General features: G+C 40.0%; 1 protein-coding gene across 5 annotated transcripts in view; it reads right to left on the reverse strand.

The window, feature by feature from the left end:
- Positions 1-2,126: 2,126 nt before the first annotated feature.
- LOC307105835 (UPF0538 protein C2orf76 homolog) overlaps positions 2,127-23,780 on the reverse strand; it is an 80,928-nt gene continuing 59,274 nt past the window's right edge. For all 5 annotated transcript variants that reach the window (XM_079781722.1, XM_079781721.1, XM_079781723.1 and 2 more), the window contains 3 exons: positions 22,572-22,609; positions 11,444-11,525; positions 2,127-2,340 (listed from right to left, as the gene is read on the reverse strand). In XM_079781722.1, coding sequence (XP_079637848.1) covers positions 2,264-2,340; positions 11,444-11,525; positions 22,572-22,609 — 197 coding nt within the window. In that variant the 3' untranslated portion in view covers positions 2,127-2,263. The remainder of the gene's footprint in view (positions 2,341-11,443; positions 11,526-22,571; positions 22,610-23,780) is intronic.

Raw genomic sequence — 23,780 nt, forward strand, 5'->3', positions numbered from 1 at the left:
TAAGTCAGGAAACATAGCTCACATAAAAATATTTCGGCAACGTTATTTGTGTAGGCTGAAATATTAAAAGAAGAAGCTCTCTTACATCAGAAAACCTTCCTAAATTATACACGATTCAATTTCATGAGTGGTGGTGTGTATCACCGTGAGCTAAAAGATGGCATTGATAATCATAAGAGACTCTTAAAATCTCTGCTCGCCAAAGATAGCAACAGTGCCTTTAATTAGAAACTATGGAAAACACACAAAATAAACAGAATCACCTTAGTCTTATAATCTTTTTATTTATTTATTTATTTATTTTTGCTCAGTGACTCTTTTTTTTCACTTTTTATTTTATTTATTTATTTATTTTTTAAATTTCTTTATTGATTAAGATATCACATATTTGTCCTCGTCCCCCCATTCCCATCCCACACCCCTCCCCACACATGCCCCCACCCCCCTGTTGTCCTTAACCGCTGGTTAGGCTCATATGCCAGTCTTATAATCTTTTTAAAGAACTCAACATGCAAGTCACCAAAACATCCCCTAACTTCAGAAAAACAAATTATGACTAAAAACAAATATTCCATAATGATTTCTGGAAAACTATTTCTTCACTTTTAAAAAAACCAAACTTGGAAATTCTGGGCTGGAGCTTTCCGTCAAGTGGAGTAAGTAAACACTGTACTCACCTCCTCCCATGACCTCATCAAAATTACAACTAAACTACAGAACAACCATCGAGAACTGCCTGAAGTCTAGATCACAAGTCCTGTTGTTGCAGAAGACCAAAGGAAAACCAAGCAACGCTTTTAGAGAAAAGGAGTGACACTGTTTATGCCGGCGGACTCAGGGAATAATTTTCCAAATCTGAGTAAAGTAACATGCAGGGAGCTTCTCTTTTATATCTCCCTGTGGTCTTTGTCCCACAAATATGGATTATGCTTCGGGTCCTTTTCTTGGGCCTTGCAAGAAGGCCCCCAGGTGTTGGGGGTCTCCAGGCTGCATCTGATGGTCTGGCCTGGCGCCAGCATTAATAACCCTCCCTCCGGGGCAGTGCACTGTTCACAGTTTTATGGCCTCTGTAACAGGTTCTGCAAGACCAGTTTCTGGGAAAGAGGCAATGACTTAATTATAGGTCATCAAGAATGTACACTGGACTTGCTATCACAGATCCAGATTGCTAGCCCCCCAAACATCAGGGTTACATTGGAATTAGCCCTTTTTAGCCTTCTCACTATAACTAAGGATGTACAGAAGAGGCACGTGGAGATGGGTAGAAGGGGTGGAGAGGAGCCTGTCCCACACCCAGGTAGGGTGTTAAAGGTTAGAAGGGAGCCCTGGCTGGTTTGATTCAGTGGACAGAGCATCGGCCTGTGGACTGGAAGGTCCCAGGTTCAATTCTGGTCAAGGGCACATGCCCGGGTTGCGGGCTTGATCCCCAGTAGGGGGCGTGCAGGAGGCAGCCAATGGATGATTCTCATCATTGATGTTTCTCTCTCTTTCCCTTCTTCGTTGACGTTTCTATCTCTCTCCCTTCTTCTCTCTGAAATCAATAAAACATTTTTAAAAAAAAAGTTAAAGGGCTATCTTGGGTGCGGAGGTCTACCCTGAGGAGCAAGGAGTCCCAGTCCTGTACCAGGCTCCCCAGCCCAGGGTTCCAGTGGCAGGAAGCAGAAATTGTAAATGAGTGAGACAAAGGGCTGCTGGAGTCCCAGGTGTTCCCTTAAAGGGCCCATGCACAGACTTACTCACACTCGCAGGCTCTGAGCTCCAGCACTGGGCAGGCGCTCAAAAGGCTCCAGGGACAGACAGGGACGAACTGAATTGTCCAGCAAGGGCTGGAGGGGCAGCTTATTCCCAGACATAGTGCTGGCAGAGGCCATGGTTCCTGTGCTGGGTCCTCCTCCCACAAAGCTGGCAGATGGGTGCCATATCTGAGTTCCCATCAACCTGGTCACCCTGTTTGCCCACCTGGTGATTCCCTGAGACCCTGCCCACCCACCTTCCAGGCCCACCCATGCCATTTCAAATGGCTTTTCCAGAAAAATAAATAAATACATAAATAAATAATCCATCAAACTTTTTCTCACAAATAAATATATTATTTTACAACAAGAAAGAAAAACAAGACTGGCAGAGAGAGAAAACCCCACAGATTTTAACTCAAATAGCAGAGCCCGAGATTAATTTTTAAAGTTTATTTGTCAATTTAAAAACTCACTAGTGGAATAAAGAGCTTAATATAGGCATGCAAAAAGGAAGCCCCGTGGGGTTTTCACCAGGATGAAATGGGATTAGCTTTGTAGTTCTTATAATCTTCTTCACAGAAGAATGCAATTTCAGTTTCATTGGCTGAAAAAAAGATAAACAGAAAATGGAAAATAATGTTAATGTAAAATTGGATTTAAATAAGTATGGAAACCCACATTACTCTGACTTGGTGATTTAGATGCCTAAAATGAGAGAGATGAGTTATTTGTTTGGTTTCACAGTTCACTAAATCAACAAGAAGTATAAATTGGAGTTTTAAGATCTAGAAATCAAGTAATTTAAAAGTAAAAAAGAACAATAAAGAAAAAAAATTTATAACAATAATTAACACAAGAATCTGGTTTTCAGAAAATCATAAATTTGCTCATTTATAGTCCTCTTAACAGTCCTAGAAAATAACAAACCTTTATTTTTTTCAAATTTGCTACTCAATTACTGAAGGAGGAAAAACTCTTTTTTCCTCTGAAATTAGCCTGTAGGTATAATAATTTAATACTCAGAGGATCAGTAGAATATTTTACAGATCACTTTACATTCTCCCTCATGACCCATCAAAATATGTGTCTGAAGAAGTTAATTTTTTGCCTGCTTATGATTAATTCATGAGGCTTCAACAATATGCAAAGTGAAAGACACAAATTGGCTTCTACCTCAATACCTTCAAATACCTCTAATTATTCACAGGGGATACGGCACAGCTAAAGGACCCGCAAGGTTCAGAGCAGTCACAATTCTTTCAACCTAGCAGGTCAAGGACTCTGTCTTCTAAAACAATAAGTCAGCAACATTATTAATTCAGACTGGAGACAAATCTGATGGAAAGCCTTCCAATTATTAAACATGCAATTCTTTAAGGTGTTGCGCCAACAAGTTCCACATTCGTTTCTTAAATTAAACCAGAAGTTAATACAGTCTGCTTAGCTTTTACAGAAAGAGCAAAAGGGCCTTCAGAATCTCGACAAGAAAACAGACAAGATTATTTGTAATGAATACTGATCAGTCAATTAACATATCCTCTAAAAGCAGACAAGTAAACTCTTCAAGACAAATAAGTAGGATAATAAGGAGGGGTGCCCAGGATTACCACTTCATTTACAACGCTCATCTCATCATTAGAATATGTCACGAAACAAGGAAAGCAAACACTTAGTATGACATTTCATTAAAAATGTTTTTGCTGGTTTTAAGAATATCAAATTTAATGTTTCCCAAGTGTAAGTTACCCATGCTCATTACAGCAAATACAGAAATGTTGAAGAAGACAATAAAATCACTCGTAGTCTCAGACCCTCATTCTAGTCCACTACATGAAGATTCATCTTGATGAAAATCAGACTGCAAACTCTCATCACAATGAGCTTGGAGGGCGTGGGGGTGGGTACAGCAGAGAGAAACTGGGAATCAGCGAGGAGGGAGCATTTAGTTAATTGCACGCAAAAAAAGCATTTAAAAGAATGGGTAAGAGGCTCCACACTAGGAATCAGTAAAATGTTGAAAGGGGGCTTTCAAAAAATCCAATATTCAAAGATAAGATATTTTGAGATCTATCCTTTATATAAAAAGCTCCTGGGGTTTCCTTTTGAAGGGAAGCAAATCTAAAAGTAGACTTAATCATTTGCAAGTGATTTAATCATCTTTCTAATGGAGAACGAGCAAAAGCACCCTGTTCTTCATAATCACGATGCAAGGTTTCATCTACCACATGCTATTTACATACAGAACTCCCCACAGCACTGTGCCAATACACACTATCTGTAATGACAATATTCACTTCCCGAGGTTGACATTTATCTGTACCCCTTTTGAGAACCTAATACAGCGTACAGCTCTTCCGTACAGTAACAATAGGTCCAGAATAAGCTGATGTAAAGAAAGGACTGACAGAGCATTTTTCTTTTGACAGCAGGTTCTCCTGGATCTAATTAACTTATAGATCAATCCATTATTCATATAAAGTATTTATGCCACCTCTCATAATACAGGCTCAAATGAGATCATCTAAGATAAAGATTTTATTTTCAGATGAATGCATTTTTTCAAGAAAACTAGATTGGCAAATGAGTTAAACTCAAATTCATCAGGTTGATAAAAATTTTCTCCCCTGCCCAGCCAGTGTGGCTCAGTGGTTGAGCAATGACGTATGAACCAGGTCACCCTTCAATTCCCCGTCAGGGCACATCCCCGGGTTGCAGGCTTGATCACCAGTAGGGGACATGCAGGAGGCAGCCAATCAATGGTTCTCTCTCATCATTGATGTTTCTGTCTCTCTCTCCCTCTCCCTTCCTCTCTGAAATCAATAAAAATATATTTAAAAATTTTTTCACCCCTAACAAATTGGAAAACAATACCAATTGAAAGTTAGTTTCTCTAAACATTCAAAAGTAAAATATAAAATGAATTTTAAACTTTAGGAATGTGGTCTCAAACAGAAATAGAACATAATGTTTCTTTTAAATCTGTAAAACTCTGTTGAAAATGTTTGAGAGAATGATTTCAAGCACTTATAATGCAAATTTAGTTGCCAATTAAAGTAAAATGAATTATGAAAGATTTTCAAGACCTCTACACAATCACCCTTCCCACCATTAGCCCTTAAATCCTCGCTTCCCAGATTCTATTCAGATGGCTCCGGAGGAACCTCGGGAAGGCTGCCTGGCTGGTCCTCTGGGCAGCGGGCTGTGAATTAAAAGTGTGCAGGCGGCGGTGCCTGCGGCGCCCGGTGCCTCAGTGTGTGAATCTGAAATGAACGTGCGATCCAAAATCCACTAAGTACACTGCCCGCTCCTTCCTTTGTCTTACTAGCAAATGAAATCAAGGGCCATCCAAAAACATTTGTGGATCATTTTAACACTGACTTTCAATTTTAATGACATGAACACAAGCCAGCACATTCAAACTTTGGCTATAAAATCAGTAATTTTGTTTCCAAACAGGACACATACACACACACACACACACACACACACACAAACACACACACACACACACACACACACACACACACACACCTTTATCAGGAAAGTAGTAATAATGACTTTATATAAACAAATATAAAAACCAATTTTAAATGTAAAAATCTCAAGGAAAATTTAATGCAATGAACTCAAACCCAAATAACATCTCAATGAACTGGCCTCTGTGGACGAAAGGGGCCACATGCTGACCTGACAAGCTCAGGGGAGGCCTGCATGGCAAACTCAGAGACCTAAAGGAACCACAGAGGATGGTCTGAAATTAAACTTTAACTAAACGCAGTGATGGTGGGCAGTTACGTCCTAGGCTGCTATCTTCACTGACAAGGTCAACCTTCACTTTAACTGAGCCCATCTGTCTTTTTGCATCTATAATAACATACCCTTGAAATGTCTGGGTAACTCTAACTTCCCTTTTTCTGGAGCCCCTGGGGCACATCCAAATGTGGTGGGCGCCAGGACAGATGCCACAAATTCCTTCTGAAGTATGGTAGCAACCATACTTGGGTAAAAATTGCTGTTTAATGTTCTAACCTTGCTGTTTTGGGTTCTGTACTCATTTAAAAGTTATTTTGATTTTCTGAACTTATGTATGCTATCCCAATACTCCATTGATGATGGTTTGAATATCCCATTGATTGTGATCTCACTAGTCATCGAAGCACATTCTTCTGGGACCCAGGACAGATCAATTATCCTAAATTGCCTTAGTAGCTACAGATAGTGCATTCCTGTTGACTCAGTGATCCCAGAATCTGGACAGCACAATTATTCTAAATTGTCCCGGATAATGTGTTTCTGTTGATTCAGTGATTCGTAGATACTTTAGATAACTAACTTGCTCAGTTTCACTTCTGTAAAATCGAGAAACAGGTTCCTCACTCCAGACCCAAAGATGTAATCGATACTTTTGTGATATTCTGCCAATATAAGCCAGATGTGGCAAACTGTTCGGGGCTGCGAGATTTGGAGCTTTAGCCCCTCGTATGCCACCAACCATTAATAAATGACTCCATAATTCGACTTTTTTGAGGCGTCCTTTGTAAGATGGAGATTACATCACACTTCATTATCATGTTAATTGTTCCTGCACCCACCTAAGTATGTGTCCATCATTTTACTTTTTATCGAATCCCAGGGGTTTCCCACCGCTTTGCTTTATCCCACCTCCTTAATCTATCACCAATGAATTTCATGTAACCCACCTATGTCCCTCCTTTGATTGTAATGTATAAATACAGATGTAACCCGCCATTCTCCGGAGCATTATCTCAATTCGTTGAGGTTCTGCTTCCCGGCATATGTTGACAGTTTGGCTCAAATAAACTCACAAAAATTCTTTACAGGTTTCAATGTGTTTTTTTTTATGTTAACATTACTGATGAGAGTTCATGGCAGTTTCCAGTCCGAGCCGCGTCCCCTTCGGCAGCAGTGCCATGAGGCACTGCAACTGCTGTCTGAGAAGAGAGACGGACATGAACACTGACTTTGTGGTTCAGACAAAGAATGATCAGGCCAGGCTGTAATGTGATAATAATTGCAGATGATTGGCAAAAGAACCCCAACCCCCCAAAAATAGGAAGAGCTAGGTGTGGATTCTGCAGCAATTTGAGACCCAAAGGACAAAGTTCACCCTCATTCCTGCTCCGGGCAAATATCCTATCCTTCCAAGTTTCATAAAATCCTAATCCACAAATCATTCACAACTGTGCTGGCAGCTGAGTTATATTTCTAAATTTTCACCAAAGGAGGTCAACCATCCAGGAAAGACGGTCCCAACTACTATGTGTTTATTTCCTATTTGCTCCAAGTGTCTGTTTCAGATAGCTAGCAGAGAAGATTTCAAACTACAGTTTGAAGAAAACAGTGAAATAAACCTGATATTTGATAGGCAGGACACATGCCTGTGATTTCCACAATGGTGAGGGGAGGATAAAAAAGAATGGTTTATGGGAGGCTCCTTCTGGCCCCCCGTCTGGAACCCCACTTGTTGGGCCCACACCTCCTCTACCCAGTCCCAGACAAAGGCTCATAGTATGGCCTACTGTATCTTGTAAAAATTTTCCAATAAACCACAACTGGCTTTGGAAGAGTTTCCCTGATACTAAACCAGAGAGGATTCAAAAAGTATAACAGTTGTAGAATGTAGCAAAACAAAAGATAAAATACAGTAGTGCCAAGAAAAAAACACCTTACATGCAAATTTATTGCTTAGGGGAATTGGTCCATAAAATTACAATTGTTAAAAACAAGGTAAACTTCTTTAAAAGTGTAAGTAACAATTCTAGGTGAAGCCTTTTTCTTCCTTCCACAAAGCAAATCTTTTTACTTATGTGCCAGCACTGGTCCACAAACACTAACTTCCCCCACGTCAGGCAAACATACAGCTGGGATCTGCAGTGCAGATAAAAGGCCAGAGCAGGAACTGGAGAATTCCTCGGTGAGAAAAGAAATCTTCAAACAATTCTGTCCCCTGCACCACCCCCCCTCCCAGTCTCTCTTCTTCCTTTCAAGACTCCTGCAGAAAAGTCATAATGATACATTTTGTTACATTGGCATTATTCCCATGTCAACTGGCTGTGAGAGCAGAGTGACTGCTCCGCAGCGATATCAGTGGTAAAGGGGAGAGTGATGACTTGGATTTTTTCTCTCAAACCTCTTACAAAGCCAACCAGAGCAGCACCGAGGGAGGGAAAGTCCCCTAGGATAATCACACACTTCAAGGACCGTTTCACACTGCAGCTCTCCAGGGACCCCCTTTCCCTGCGCACTGTGGCCTGTTCTCCAAGTACATCACCACTGCTCTAGGTGAGAGCAAGGACTGTGCAGAGGAGAGAATGGTCCCAGCAGTGACCCAAGTGGCTCCTGACCAGGGCTGCGGGCTGGCCAGCGCAGGAGGGCAGTGGACGTTCTTGTACCGCCCAGAGACTAGCGAGAACTCATGGGAAGGATCTGATTCTGATCAAAGGCCTATGGCCTGGAAACGAGGAAGACAAACATGATGGAATTGATTCTCACCTTTACAGGTGACTCAGTACATGAATCTGAAATTAATGACAATTAAGCCAACAACTCAATGTTTTAATAAATTCAAAACATTTGCCAATTGCCTTCCCCAGAATGGTTCCTAAATAAAATGAATATTTTTGAGGGCTTTGCATGCATTTCTCCAGATGCTTTCGTATCCATGCTTTTACTCATCTCTATGACGAGCCTCTAAAATAGGTTTAATTACTTCTGTTTTGTTTTACAGAAGTCGAAATAGAAGTTCAGAGAGGCTGAATGGCTTACAGAAGGCCACAAAGCAAGTAAAATTCGAGCCTTCATTCAAATCAATTTTCTCCAACTCTAGGACTTTATTCTCTACAAGTAATAGATGTAATTTATATGTAAACTGTAGACAAATTTTAAATTACAAGAACAATTCGATAGTATGGTGAGGAAAGAAAAAAATCAATTTTTAGCAATGTCACCTCCCTCAGAAACCATTTCTTTTCTCCATATACACATACAGACATGTAAATATGTACATTTTAAAAATATATTTTTATTGATTTCAGAGGGAAGGGAGAGGGAGAGATAGAAACATCAATGATGAGAGAGAATAATTGATTGGCTGCCTCCTGCACGCTCTCCACTGGGGATGGAGCCCACAACCTGGGCATGTGCCCTGACCAGGAATTGAACCGTGACCTGCTGGTTCATAGGTCAATGCTCAACCACTGGGCCACACCGGCCGGGCAATGCGTACATTTTTAAATAACAAAGGTCTGGCACAATATATCCTATTTCCACTTCCACACGAGTGACTCACTAACGGGGAGGCGAGAGAACACGGCCGCCTCTCAGAAGACATATCACTGCCTCACAGGAGCCAGAGCTGGAGGAAGCAGGTCCTGTTGGCATGCCGACAGATAAGACACCACGTTAAGTCTGAGGAAGCCCTGCTGGTCAAACTGGAAGTTACAGGTGATGGATACTCCCAGCAGTAGTTCGGAAGATCGCCCCTTTCCCAACACCAGCACTTTCCTCATGGCTGCTACTCTTACAATTACCGCTGGCCCAAGGTCACCCAGCCAGTAAGTGGCAGATCAGCCATGAACCCAAGCCCTCTGGCTCCAGGTCTAATTCCTAACCCTTAGACTAGTACACGACATACAACAGTATCTATTTTCATGTGCATTTCTCATGAAATAAGGTTGAATTATTTTTCATGTTAGCTATTTCTTCTATCAGTAGAATTTCTTGTTTACCCTTTTCAGACTAATTATAGGTGCTTCTTATAAAATCAGGCTCATACCCTTTTATGTGTCATATATGATGCTAATATTTTTTCATAGTTTATTGCTTCACCTTTAATGCCGGAAGCCGATCATTGTTTTAATAATACAGAGCTGTGGACAGGGAATTTGGAGTGCTGGTCAACCTTAATTGCTCTAAAGGGTCAGAGCTAATTATTAGATATTGGTAGTTGAAGAAGCCCCCACCTGTTAGTCCTAAATTCACTGATTGGCTTTTATTGGAGTTTCCTGCCTAGGGGATATGGGTGTATCCTATAATTTTAATCTTTATAAAAGGAATGGAAAAGTCAGAGCGAGGAGTAGTTCTCCCACTAGAGTTGGACTACCGCCTGGCCCCCATTTCCCAAATTAAATGTTTTCTAAGTCTCTTTTCATTTGCGTGCGGCCTTCTCCAGAACTCGAACCCTGAACCGGAACCCTGAATCACGCAGGACGTGAAAGGGGCTTCCACACGTTAACTCTGTTTGCATTGTTTTTAGTGCTTGTGGTCATGATTAGAGCTCTTCTCTTCCCCAAGATTATAAAACTATTGAGCTACATTTTGTTTTTGTTTTTTTAATTTTACATTATAACACTTAATCCACCTAGAATTTATTTTGGAATAAAGACTGAGATTAAAATTTTAATTGTAATTCCCCAAATGCTTTGGCAATGAGCCCAACATCATTTTCTGGTTAATTCATTCTTTCCTCACTTATTTGAGATGTCAAAAATTGATCTAATTGTGACACCTTAATTTTTTTTAGTTTATTTTTAGATTGTCTATTCTTTTCCATAGATCTGTCAATTCCTGCATCAATACCAGTTGGTTATATTCATTATAGCGTTATGCTAGGGGCCATGTGCCTCAATAACACAGGTGCCACCTGCTATAATAATACAACAGCACTTGAAGAAACATATGCCAAAATAAAAAGGTTTTTTCAAATAATAACAATAAATCTTATGTATATGGTCAATCATAATATGAAAAGACACTAATCTAGCAAATAGTATGGACAAACATAGAAATCAAGTGTAATATTTCATAACATGTTATTTAAAAATCCTATTTAAATTAGAAGATATGTCAGGAACTTACTTTAGCTACACAATCAAAAGTAAATTCCTGACATTTGTGACTAAAGTGACAAAACAAAACACGGAAGGCTCCCTAACACGGGCCTCCCTGACAGTGCTCCTCAGCAGTGCACGTAGCAGCTGTAGAGTGTGACTTGTGCCGTTTCATTAGTCACCGACCACAAAGGTGTGTCAGAGGCATAAAGGCTTCAACTGCTCACAGCTCTCCCAAAATCTTCACTCCTGCTGCCAGATAATCTTTAGATGCACATATAAGTAGAATTAGAGTGACATCTAATGGTCACAAAATATGTAACAGCATTTATTTAAACTAGAACTGCATGCCTTTTCCAGGTTGAAAGGCTAAATCGGGCCATTTTTCAACTGTACTCACTAGGCTCCTATTTGAGATTCCGTGACTTGGTCGGCCCGGCGTGATCTGGACAACTATGGAAACCACGCTGCATGTTCTACAAACATAACCCTTCCTTATTCCACATTAGTTTCTACCAGGTCCACTTCTCTCAAACCATCGGTTCAAATGAGGCTGATAAGAATAAGCAGGTTATTGAGCAATAACCTGCCAATCATTTAAAATAACCCTCAGCAGAATTCTGAGCATACCTTCCGAAAAGAACTATTTGCATTCGGAACATTTAGAGAGCAGATAACTACTGCCCTCAGTGAAATGATCTGAATGTACATTCTTCTCATCCTCCTCTGAATAATTATCAGGCGGCGCTCAGGGCACCAAGAGTAGCCTTTACTTTGCAGTGAGTTATCCAAGTATAATCAGCCGGGGCCGCCATGCAGGCTGGGACTCCTGCTGGCACCACACGCACTCTTTCTCACCGATTCCAGCTGCTTTCAGAGTGTGGTCTTCTTTCAACATGAGTGTGTCATCATCTTCCAAACTCAGCACAAGTTCATTTGTCTAGAAAGAAGGAAAATCTGCATTTTAGCAGTACTTCTGTGCTTCATATGTGGTGAGATTTCTCAAAGACACAGAATTGCTATGTCAGGACACAGCAATAACCCGAGTCACATTCTACTCCCACTACTGTAAGGAGAGAAGTGAATGGACAGTAAGCACCTACTAAGTGCGCACACTGTGGAAAGCACTAGGGAGACAGTGCTACAGCACACTGCTTCAGAGTTCCACCAATGTCCAGCTGTGTGCTCTCAACAAACTACACAGCCTCTCTTAGACTCGGTTTCCTCATATGAACAAAACGGGGAAAGGACACATTTTCTCTATTACTTTGTGGTGAGGATGAAATGAGATGAAGCATATAAAACACTCAACACAGTGTCAGCCGCATAGCAAGAACTCTCCGTTAGCTGTTAACTGTTCTCTTGCTGCCACTGCCACACCACCACCACCACCATCATCATCACCATCTCATATCATCATCATCCTCTCATATCATCATCATCACCGTCTCATATCATCATCATCATCATCATCACCATCTCCTCATCATCATCACAACCATCTTAGCCCACCACACCATCATCATCACCACCATTTTATCCCACCACCACCACCATCATCATCACCATCTCATAACATCATCATCATCATCACCACCACCACCATCATCACCATCATCATCATCACCAACATCATCATCACCATCTCATCCTCACAATATTCCAGGACAAATCAGAGAGGTTAAGATACAGGCCCAGAGCAGGGTGGTAAAGACCTGGGGGGTGAGTTGGGGCTGGGAAGAGGGAAGGGAAGGGGGGTATTGGGAGACACCTGTAATATTATCAACAAAAAAAAGAAAAAGAAAAAGATACAGGCCCAGAGTACATGGCTAACCCAGAGTACTCTAGGCCTGTATCTGATCAGTCTGACTTCCGAGGTAAACAAAATCCATATAGCTAAAACCTCGCCCTAGCTAATAAATACTTGCTCCCATGTCATATTAACTGTCACTTTTCTCTATGTGATTTGGGGTGGGAGTAGATGAATCTGCTCTGCAATATTTACAAATCCAGTTAAAGATTATAAATATCGGAGAAAATTTTGAGTTGATATGTGCCACTAAACAGCACATAGAGGTGACCACTAGCTGGGCACACAGTACAACTTGTCAACTAGCACACAGCTGTGCAGCAACATTTTCTATTTCTAGAGTGCGGCTGAGAGGGAGCATCAACAGGAAGGCCTCTCAGCAGCCGAAAGAGCAGGCCCAGCAGCCATGCTCCACGGGGCACACCTTCACTCACTAGAGAGCACAGCGGCTCAACCTCCAGAGCACATAGACTATAAGGGAAAAAAATCTTTATTAAAAATATCATTTTAGAATAGGTCATACTCAAGATACAAAAGTCTCTAAGTATATATGGAGAGAGTGAAGCCAGTCTCCTCCTAACCCCTACCCAGCAGCTATGTAGTTCTCCACAGAACCAGTACCAATTCCTGTGTGACCTCCCAGAGACTGTCCCTGGCGTGTACATGCAGGCAGAGATGTGCATGGAAACTGTGTTCTCACATGTTACTTTTTTTCTCCTAAAATACAGCTTAAAACTTTTCAAAATCAGTGTAAGAGCTGCCTCATAATTTATCAAGGCTGCAGCATATTCCATTGAAGGGACACAAACACACATACACACACAGAGTCCCTATTGATGGTATTCAGGTCGTTTCCAATCTCTTGTCATCATAAACAAACCTGCAACAAGTATCCTGTACGTGTATCATTTTGCATATGTACAAGTTTTATAGGAAAGATAAATTCCTAGAAGTAGAATTGTTGGGTCAGAGAGTACTTGCAATTTTTATTTTGAAAAGTTGCATTTTAACGAATTTTAATTTGCAAGTAACTCTCCAGAGAAGTGGTACCAACTTACATTAACACTATCCATTGCTGAGAATACCTATTTCCCACATCTTTGCTGACATGTATTATCCAAACCATCTGATCTTTGCCAACTTAATAGGTATAGATTAAGAATAGTCTTAATTTGTATTTATTTTATTATGGGTAAAGCTGTGAATATTTTCTGCTTTTTAATGAACTTGTAGGATAATTTTTTTAATAGAATCACAGAATATCATTATTTACTAAGAAAATAAGGCCTTTTCTATCAGTTAGAAAATGTTCTCCAGTTTTCATTTGTTCTTTGATTTTTCTTAGAGCATTTTCAAGTAGAATGCTGAATTATGAAAAAATAATTAATGAGCACTAACCAATTTGGCGCAGTGGACAGAGTGTCAACCCATGGACTGAAAAGTCCTGGGTTTGATTCTGGCCAAGGGCACATAACTTGGTTGCAGGCTCGATCCCTGGCCCTGGTTGGGGCGCATGCTGGAGGCAACCAATCGATATGTCTCTCTCACATCAATGTTTCTCTCTCTATGTCTCTCCCCCCTCCTTCCACACTCTCTAAAAATCAATGGGAAAATATCCTCGGGTGAGAACTAACAAAAAAATAAAAAATAAATGAAATAAAATGTATCAATCTTTTATAGTATCATACTTAGAAAGACCTTTTTACCTTTAGATTACTTTTAAAATTCCATGTTTTCTTCAAGTACTTTTATTAATTTCATTCTTTAAACTTGTAATTATGAAGAATTTCAAACATACAATGTAGAGAATAGTACAGTGAACCCTCCATGTACCCATCACCCAGCTTGAACAAATTACCCACTAATGTCCAATCTGTTTCATCTCTACCCCACGGATAAGTTTCACTTTCACATTTAAGTCACTAATCCAATAAAGAAAAGGCTATGGATTCAACGTAACTGTTTTCTAGATGTCTACACGGTTGTCCCAATAACGCTTATTAAATCCTCCACATATTTGAAATGCCGTATTTACTATAAATTAAAATTCCTACATATATTTGGGTCTATATTTAGACTTTTAATTCTATGCTGTTGAACTCACAGTTCATGCGATGGTACCACACTGTTTTAATTACTATAGTTTTATAATATGTCTAATTAATGCTAAGGCCAGTCACTCTCATTTCTCTCATTTTCCTGACCATTATTCATCATTTATATTTTGCATATTAGTTTTATAATCATAAAACTATGTTGGACTTATTCATATGATCATGTTTCTTAAAAACTTTTGTTAGTGTTTTTGTTGGAGTGGCATTAAATTTGTAAATTAATAAAGAAAGACCTTACATCTTCATGCTGTACCTTCCCCTCCAAAATATTCTAAGCATTTCTTTTTTTTCTTTTTAAATATATTTTATTGATTTTTTACAGAGAGGAAGGGAGAGGGATAGAGAGCTAGAAACATCGATGAGAGAGAATCATCGACCAGCTGCCTCCTGCACACCCCCTACCAGGGATGTGTCCGCAGCCAATGTACATGCCCTTGACCAGAATCGAACCTGGGACCTTTCAGTCCGCAGACCGACGCTCTATCCATTGAGCCAAACCGGTTTCGGCTAAGCATTTCTACTTAAATCTTATTTTGGATCCCTCTTCAAATATATATTTTTCTTATTAAATCAAGGTAGAATTTCACATAAATAAAATGCACATATCTTCAGAGGAGTTCAGTTCAATGAGTCTGGACAACTAAAGATCCTCACTAGCATTTCAAAGTTTTCTAATTAAAGATCTCTCACATCTATATACATAAAAGCCTAAATGACCATCCGACTGTCCGATCGTTTGATGGTAGCTATGATGTGCTGACCACCAGGGGGTACACGCTCAACGCACAGGCATGTAAACATGAAACAGACTGATGAATCTCAGAGGGAAGGGGGATGTGGGGGAGGGCAGGAAGAGATTAACCAAAGATCTTATATGCATACTAGAGGCCCGATGCATGTATTTGTGCACCAGTGAGGTCCCTCGGCCTGGCCTGCGGTTATCGGGTTGAAACCGGCAGTCCAACATTCCCTGAGGGGTCCCGGATTGCGAGAGGGCACAGGCCAGGCCGAGGGACCCCACCAGTACACGAATCCACGTTAAACTAGAGGGGGAAAAATGTTACTAATTCATAATCAACAATATACATACCCTCATGCTATTTTCTTTATAATCTATGCTATACATTTATTTGAAATCTGACTAAATTTATGAAGGGCATCTACGATCAGAGAAGGGAATGAAATGAAGTGAACTTATAAATAATTACTTCATTCAAAAACTGCAATGGAAACATGCCTCAGAATGAGACAATGTGCTAGGTACTGGAGCTATGAAGAAGCAGATACGCTCCCTGGTCCTTGACTAGTTTGTATAACAAAGTAAGGTAGTTATAGTTATGAGTTAATACAAGGGTCATTGAGATTCAAGAAAAAGGATCACGCTAGTCTGTGCTGTAAGAAGCAAACCTTTGATTGTGGCTTCATAAAAAAATTACTCTAAAAAAGTAATGAAACACACAATAAACACATAAACAAGCAGTTCTCTGCGGGGCAGGTAAGACAACGTTAGGATTACAGATTTGCTCCCAGAGCCAAGTCCTGGGCCCTCGCTTACACAGTGAGAGCCAAGTCAGAAAAAGCAGATCATTTTTACCTTCTTTGGGCTCCTTTCTTCCCTTACAGGATTAAGAAAATGAAAGAGGTTGAATTGCCAGATAATAATTGGCTTCCTTTATATGTAACCCAAATTTACGAAGTTTTATGCTTATTTTCTGTTAAATATGTGCTTGATATCGTGTTTTTAATAACATGTATCGTGTTTTTAATAACACATTTAATTTTTTAATTTTTTTGTTAATCCTACCTGATGATATTTTTCGATTGATTTTTTAAAAGAGAGTGGAAAGGAGAGATACAAGATGGCTGCCGAAAGGACGGCAAGCTGCAAGATAGTGTGTGAGTGAAAGAACAAAAGGAGAGTGCGTGGATGAGCGGGGAGTGTCTGTATTTGTGAGGGAGGGACAGTTATATTCCAAGAATTGTTGGGGACTTCCGGACACAGCTCCCCTGGCCGGGCAGCCTCTACTGCTGCTGAAATCTCTCCCGGAGCGGCCAGCTCTGCCACGGAGACCATGCCATCTTGAAGGGGAGAGTGGTGGTGATCTGAAGTCAGCCTTACCTTCAACCGGGGACCTCGGATACCTCCCGGGACCCTACAAACACAACCCCCAGGGATGAGCTGCCTCAGCTGCAAACCTAAGAACACCAAGACTCCAGCCTCTCTGATCATGGGCACCTAGAAAGTCTGTCCAGAAGGAGACAAAGCAGCGTGAATACACAGACGAGCCCTGCACCTTCTCACAGAGCAGAGAGAAGAACAGCTGAATCAATTAATATCCACGCAGAATTGGCGAATTAAACACAGGTCAGATACCGCCTAGGGCAGTGGTTGGCAAACTCATTAGTCAACAGAGCCAAATATCAACAGTACAACGATTGAAATTTCTTTTGAGAGCCAAATTTTTTAAACTTAAACTTCTTCTAATGCCACTTCTTCAAAATAGACTCGCCCAGGCCATGGTATTTTGTGGAAGAGCCACACTCAAGGGGCCAAACAGCCGCATGTGGCTCACGAGCCACGGTTTGCCGACCACTGGCCTAGGGAAAGTCAATGCAGGAGAGAGAGAGCTACATAACCAAACATCCAGAGAGGAGTGATCATGGAGAGACAAACAGCCCGCATATGAAAGAAAAGGAGGAATCACCAGAAAAGGAAGTAAATGAAATGGAGGCAAGCAATATGTCAGATAAAGAATTCAGAGCAATGGTCATAAGGTCACTGGAAAGGATGGAAGACAAATTCAACAACATGTGTAAGAAACAAAAGGAAATGAAGAAGAACCAAGAAGAAATGAAAAATGACATCGCTGCAAAAAAAAAAAAAAAACTCAATAGAAAGCATTAACAGTAGATTAGAAGAAGCAGGGGATTGCATCAGTGAGCTAGAAGACAAGGTAGGAAAAAATACCCAAGCAGAGCAACTTCTAGAAAAAAACTTAAAAAACAGGAGGAGAGCCTAAGGGAACTTTGGGACAACATGAAACGAAACAACATCCACATAATACGGGTGCCAGAAGGAGAGGAAACTGAGCAAGGAATAGAAAACCTGTTTGAAGAAATAATAACAGAAAACTTCCCTGATATAGGGAAGAAAAAACTCACACAAATCCAAGAAGCTCACAGAGTCCCAAACAAGATGAACCCCAAAATACCAACACTAAGACACATTATAATTAAATCGGCAAATACCAACGACAAAGTAAGAATCTTAAAGGCTGCCAGAGAGAGACAGAAAGTTACCTACAAAAGATCCCCCATCAGACTAGCGACTGATTTCTCAGCAGAAACACATCAGGCCAGAAGGGAATGGAATGAAATATACAAAGTCATGCAAAGGAAGGGTCTGAATCCAAGAATACTGTGCCCAGCAAGGCTATTAATCAAAACTGAGGGTGAAATCAGGAGCTTCACGGACAAAAAAGGATTAAGGGAGTTTATTACCACCAAACCAGCAATGCAACAAATGCTAAAGGATCTGCTGTAAAAAGAAGAAATATGGAGGGAAGAAGGAACACAGGCATAAAGAATAAAAATGGCTACAAACAAGTACCTATCAATAATAACTTCAAATATAAATGGGTTAAATCCCCCAATCAAAATACATACAGTAGCTGAGTGGATAAGAAAACATGACCCATATATCTGCTGTCTACAGAAAACCCACCTCAGACCAAAGGACTCACACAGACTGATGGTGAAGGGATGGAAAAAGGTTTTCAGGCAAATGGAAATGAAAAAAAAGCTGGGGTAGCAATACTTATATCCGACAAATTAGACCTCAAAGTGAAGGCTATAACAAGAGATAAGAAAGGCTACTTCATAATACTAAAGGGAGCAATTCAACAAGAAGATATAACTCTGGTAAACATATATGCACCCAATACAGGAGCACCCAAATACATAAAAAAAAACGTCTGGAGGATATCAAGGGAGAGATTTACAGCAATACAATCATAGTAGGGGGACTTTAATACCCCACTAACACCACTAAACAAATCCTCTAAACAAAAAATCAGCAAAGAAACATCAATCCTAAATGACTCACAGATCAGATGGAATTGACATCTACAGAACATTTCACCCCAAAGCTACAGAATATACATTCTTCTCAAGTGCACATAGACCACATATTGGTTCACAGGCAAAGTCTCTTCAAATTCAATAAGATAGAAATCATATCAAGCATCTTCTCAGATCACAATGGCATAAAACTAGAAATCAACTACAATAAAAATCAAACACCTGGAGGCTAAACAGAATGCTACTAAACAATGATTGGGTTACCAAAGAGATCAAAGAAGAAATAAAAAGCATCATGGCAACAAATGACAATGAAAACACAACAATCGGGACAGAGTGAAAGCAGTCTTAAGAGGGAAGTTCAAAGCTCTACAGGCATATCTCAAAAAACAAGAAACAATGGTAATAAATTATCTAACCCTACAGCTCAAAGATTTAGAAAGAGAGCAACAAGAAAAGCCCAGTGTTAAGCAGAAGGAAGGAAATAATAAAGATCAGAGTGGAGATAAACGACATAGAGACAAAAAAACAAAACAAAACACAAACAATACAAAAGAGCAATAATACCAAGAGCTGATTCTTTGAAAGGATAAAAAAGATTGATGAACCTCTAGCCTGGCTCACCAAGAAGCAAAGAGAGAGGATCCAAATAAACAAAATCAGAAATGAAAGAAGTAAAGTAACAACCGATCCCACAGAAATACAAACGATTATGAAAAAATACTATGAACAACTCTATTCCAACAAAATGGACAACCTAAATGAAATGGACATATTCTTAGAAAAATACAAGCTCCCAAAACTCAATCAAGAATCAAAAAACCTGAATAGGCCAATAACTACCGAAGAAATTGAAGCAGCGATCAAAAATCTTCCAGCAAACAAAAGCCCTGGTCCAGATGGCTTTATAGGGGAGTTCTACCAAGCATTCAAAGAAGAACTAAAACCTATCCTCCTCAGACTATTCTAAAAAAATTCAAGAGGAAGGCACACTTCCAAGCTCTTTCTATGAAGCCAGCATTACCCTAATCCCAAAACCAGATAAAGACACCACAAAAAAAGAGAACTACAGGCCAATATCCTTGATGAACATAGATGCTAAAACCCTCAACAAAATTCTAGCAAATCAGATTCAGCATTACATTAGAAAGATCATACACCATGACCAAGTGGGATTTATTCCAGGGATGCAAGGATGGTACAATATCTGCAAATCAATAAATGTGATACATCACATAAACTGAGAAACAAAAATCACATAATCATATCAATTGATGCAGAAAAAGCATTTGACCAAATCCAACACCCTTTCTTGATAAAAACTCTCAGCAAAGTGGGAATAGAGGGATCACACCTCAACATAATAACAGCCTTATAGGACAAACCTACAGCCAACATCATACTCAATGGGCAAAAACTAAAGTAATTTCCCATAAGAACAGAAACAAGACAGGGATGCCCACTATCACCACTCCTGTTCGATATAGTACTGGAAGTGCTAGCCATAGCGATCAGACAAGAAGAAGAAATAAAAGGCATCCAAATTGGAAAAGAAGAAGTAAAACTCTCCTTGTTCGAAGATGACATGATACTATACATAGGAAATCCCAAAGACTCCATGAAAAAACTACTAGACCTAAGAAAGGAATTTGGCAATGTAGCAGGATACATAATTAACACCCAGAAATCTACGGCTTTTTTATACACCAATAATGAACGCACAGAAAGAGAAACAACAACAACAAAAAAAAACCAATCCCATTTACCATTGCACCAAAAAAATTAAGATACCTTGGAATAAACTTAACTAGGACGTAAAAGAACTATACTCAGAAAACTTTAGGACATTGAAAAAAGCAATAGAGGAAGACCTAAACAAATGGAAGAACACACCATGTTCATGGATTGGTAGAATCAACATCATTAAAATGTCCATACTACCCAAAAGAATCTACAGATTCAATGCAATCCCAATTAAAATACCAATGGCATATTTCAAAGATCTAGAACAAACTCTCCAAAAATTTATCTGGAATAAAAAAAGACCCCAAATAGCTGCAGCAATCCTGAGAAAGAAGAATAAAGTTGGAGGAATCACAATACCAGATATCAAGCTATATTACCAAGCCACAGTTCTCAAAACTGCCTGGTACTGGCACAAGAACAGACATATATACCAATGGAACAGAACAGAGAACCCAGAAATTGACCCAAGGCATTATGCTCAATTAATATTTGACAAAGGAGGCAAGAGCATACAATGGAGTCAAAACAGTCTCTTTAATAAATGGTGCTGAGAAATTTGGACAGATACATGCAAAAAAAAAAAAAAAAAAAGAAACTTACACCATACACAAAAACAAACTCAAAATGGCTAAAGGACTTGAATGTAAGACAGGAAACCATAAAAATCCTGCAAGATGCCATAGGCAACAAAATAGCAGACATATGTCAGAGCAATACCTTTACAGACACAGCTCCTAGGGCAATGGAGACTAAAGAGAAAATAAACAAATGGGACTACCTCAAAATAAAAAGCTTCTGCACAGCAAAAGAAACCATCAACAAAACAACAAGAAAGCCCACTGCATGGGAGAACATATTTGCCAATGATATTTCCGATAAGGGCTTAATCTCAAAAATTTACAAAGAACTCATACAACTTAACGAAAGGAAGGTAAACGATCCAATCAAATAATGGTCAAAGGATATAAATAGACACTTTCGAAAGAGGACATACAGAAGGCCGAGAGACATATGAAAACATGCTCAAAGTCACTAATCATCCGAGAAATGTAAATCAAAACAACAATGAGGTCCCATCTCACACCTGTCAGAATGGCTATCATCAACAAATCAACAAACGACAAGTGCTGGGGAGGATGTGGAGAAAAAGGAACCCTCGTGCACTGCTGGTGGGAATGCAGACTGGTGCAGCCACTGTGGAGGACAGTATGGAGTTTCCTCAAAAAGTTAAAAATGGAACTGCCATTTGACCCAGTAATCCCACTTCTAGGACTATATCCCAAGAAACCAGAAACACCAGTCAGAAAGGATATATGCACCCCTATGTTCATAGCAGCACAATTTACAATAGCTAAGATTTGGAAACAGCCTAAGTGCCCATCAGCAGATGAGTGGATTAAAAAACTGTGGTACATCTACACAATGGAATACTATGCCGCTATAAAAAAAAAAAAAAAAAAGGAACTTTTAACATTTGCAACAGCATGGATGGAACTGGAGAACATTATGCTTAGTGAAATAAGCCAGTCGGAGAAAGATAAATATCACATGATCTCACTCATATGTAGAATATAATGGTCAACATAATTAGATGAACAAGAATAGATCAATCCAGAGACAAATGGAAGGGGGAGGAGGTTAGAGAGCAACCAAAGGACTTGTATGCATGCATATTAGCATAACCAATGGACACAGACACTGGGGCGGTGGGGGCTTGCCTGTGGTGGGAATGGCTTGGCGGGGGGTCAATTGAGGAAAAAGGAGACATATGTAAAACTTTAGACAATAAAGAGAGAGAGAGAGAGAGAGAGAGAGAGAGAGAGAGAGAGAGAGAAGGAGAGGAAGAGACAGAGAGAGAAACATCGATGTGAGAGAGACACACTGACCGGTTGCCTCTCACACACACCCTGACCAGGGCTGGGGATAGAGCCTGAAACCGAGGTATGTGCCTTTAACCGGAATCGAACCCGGGACCCTTCAGTCCATGGGCCGACAGTCTGTTCACTGAGCCAAACTGGCCAGGACAAAAAAATTAACACATTTTAAAGGATCTACTATGAACAGGAATATGACTTAGATTTTTTTTTTTCTTTAATGGAAGAGTAAAGCTGTAGTAGGGGTTTTTACAAAATAAAAAACACTATTATGATGAAAATATTTTAGAAGTTCATATCTTCATTCATTTATTCACTAAGTCAACCAACATTGATTACTTGCTATGTACCAGATACTGTACCTTTGATTTATGTGCTTGATGAATAATCTTCAATTTATCTGAAAAAAAAAGCAAATTATCTTTTTACAAAGGTTATTCTAAAACTTCATTTCTAATTATTAAAGAGAGATGAGGGGAAGGCAGCTATGACATTAAAATATTTAAGTCCTTACTTTATGACCAGGTTCTCTTAAAAATCTACTATACAGTAAAAGAAAAATTACTTTTGCATATCATTAAAATTAAAGATTACTGTACAAAGACATTTTAAAGCCTCGGTCTTTGACACACACAGCTGTGTGTGTGTCATAACCTGAAGTCAACTCCGCACATGTCCCTCAGAACAGAAGACAAGTGAACCGTATCACTTTATCCTGGTCTTTGAAGTTGCTAAATGCTAAGATTAGCAAACAATGTAAAAAAAAAGTGTCTTAAATTAAGACAGACATTATCAAAAACAGTTCCAAAATATTCACTAATCACTCAGAATAGATCCAGTGACAGGAGATAAAATGATCACAGTGACAAGTCATTACTACACCAAGGACTCAAATACCATCACAGATCACTGGAAACCCGAACCACGCTGCTCATGCACAGGGAGTACCGATACCTGCCGCCCGGTTTTCACCCACTGCACAGGCTTCCACCATCAACCTGCTTTATTCAGTCCCTCCTTCGCTCCTTCATCTGTTCACCCTACAGTGAGGCTGCACTGTACTTTTCCAATAAGAAATTTCTCCACACTGGGTGTAATTCTGACTGCCGACAACCAGCTCTTAATCATATAATAGGCATAGCATTCCATGGGTTTAAATTAAGATATTTTCCAATTTTCACTCAGTTTTACTTAAACATTTAATTAATGTATTATGATTACATGTATGGATTATTATACCTGAATAAACTCTTAACCTTAAACTGAAATTCATTTCTACCCATCACACTGTTTGATTCAATGAGGAATCCCAACCAATCAGGACGAATATGCAAATTATCCAAACAAAGATGGTGGCTAATTTGCATATCGCTAGCAAGCAAGCCGGGGGGAGGAGAAGGGAGGAGCGGAGGCGGGGCTGGGGGAGAAGGAAGTTGAGCAGGCGGGGCCGGGGGAGAAGGGGTGGGGCCGGGGGAGAAGGGAGGAGCGGAGGCGGGGCCAGGGGAGAAGGGAGGAGCAGAGGCGGGGCCGGGGGAGAAGGGAGGAGCGGAGGCGGGGCCGGGGGAGAAGGA

The sequence above is a fragment of the Cnephaeus nilssonii genome, assembly GCF_951640355.1.
Source record: "Cnephaeus nilssonii genome assembly, chromosome: 10".
NCBI lineage: Eukaryota > Metazoa > Chordata > Mammalia > Chiroptera > Vespertilionidae > Cnephaeus > Cnephaeus nilssonii.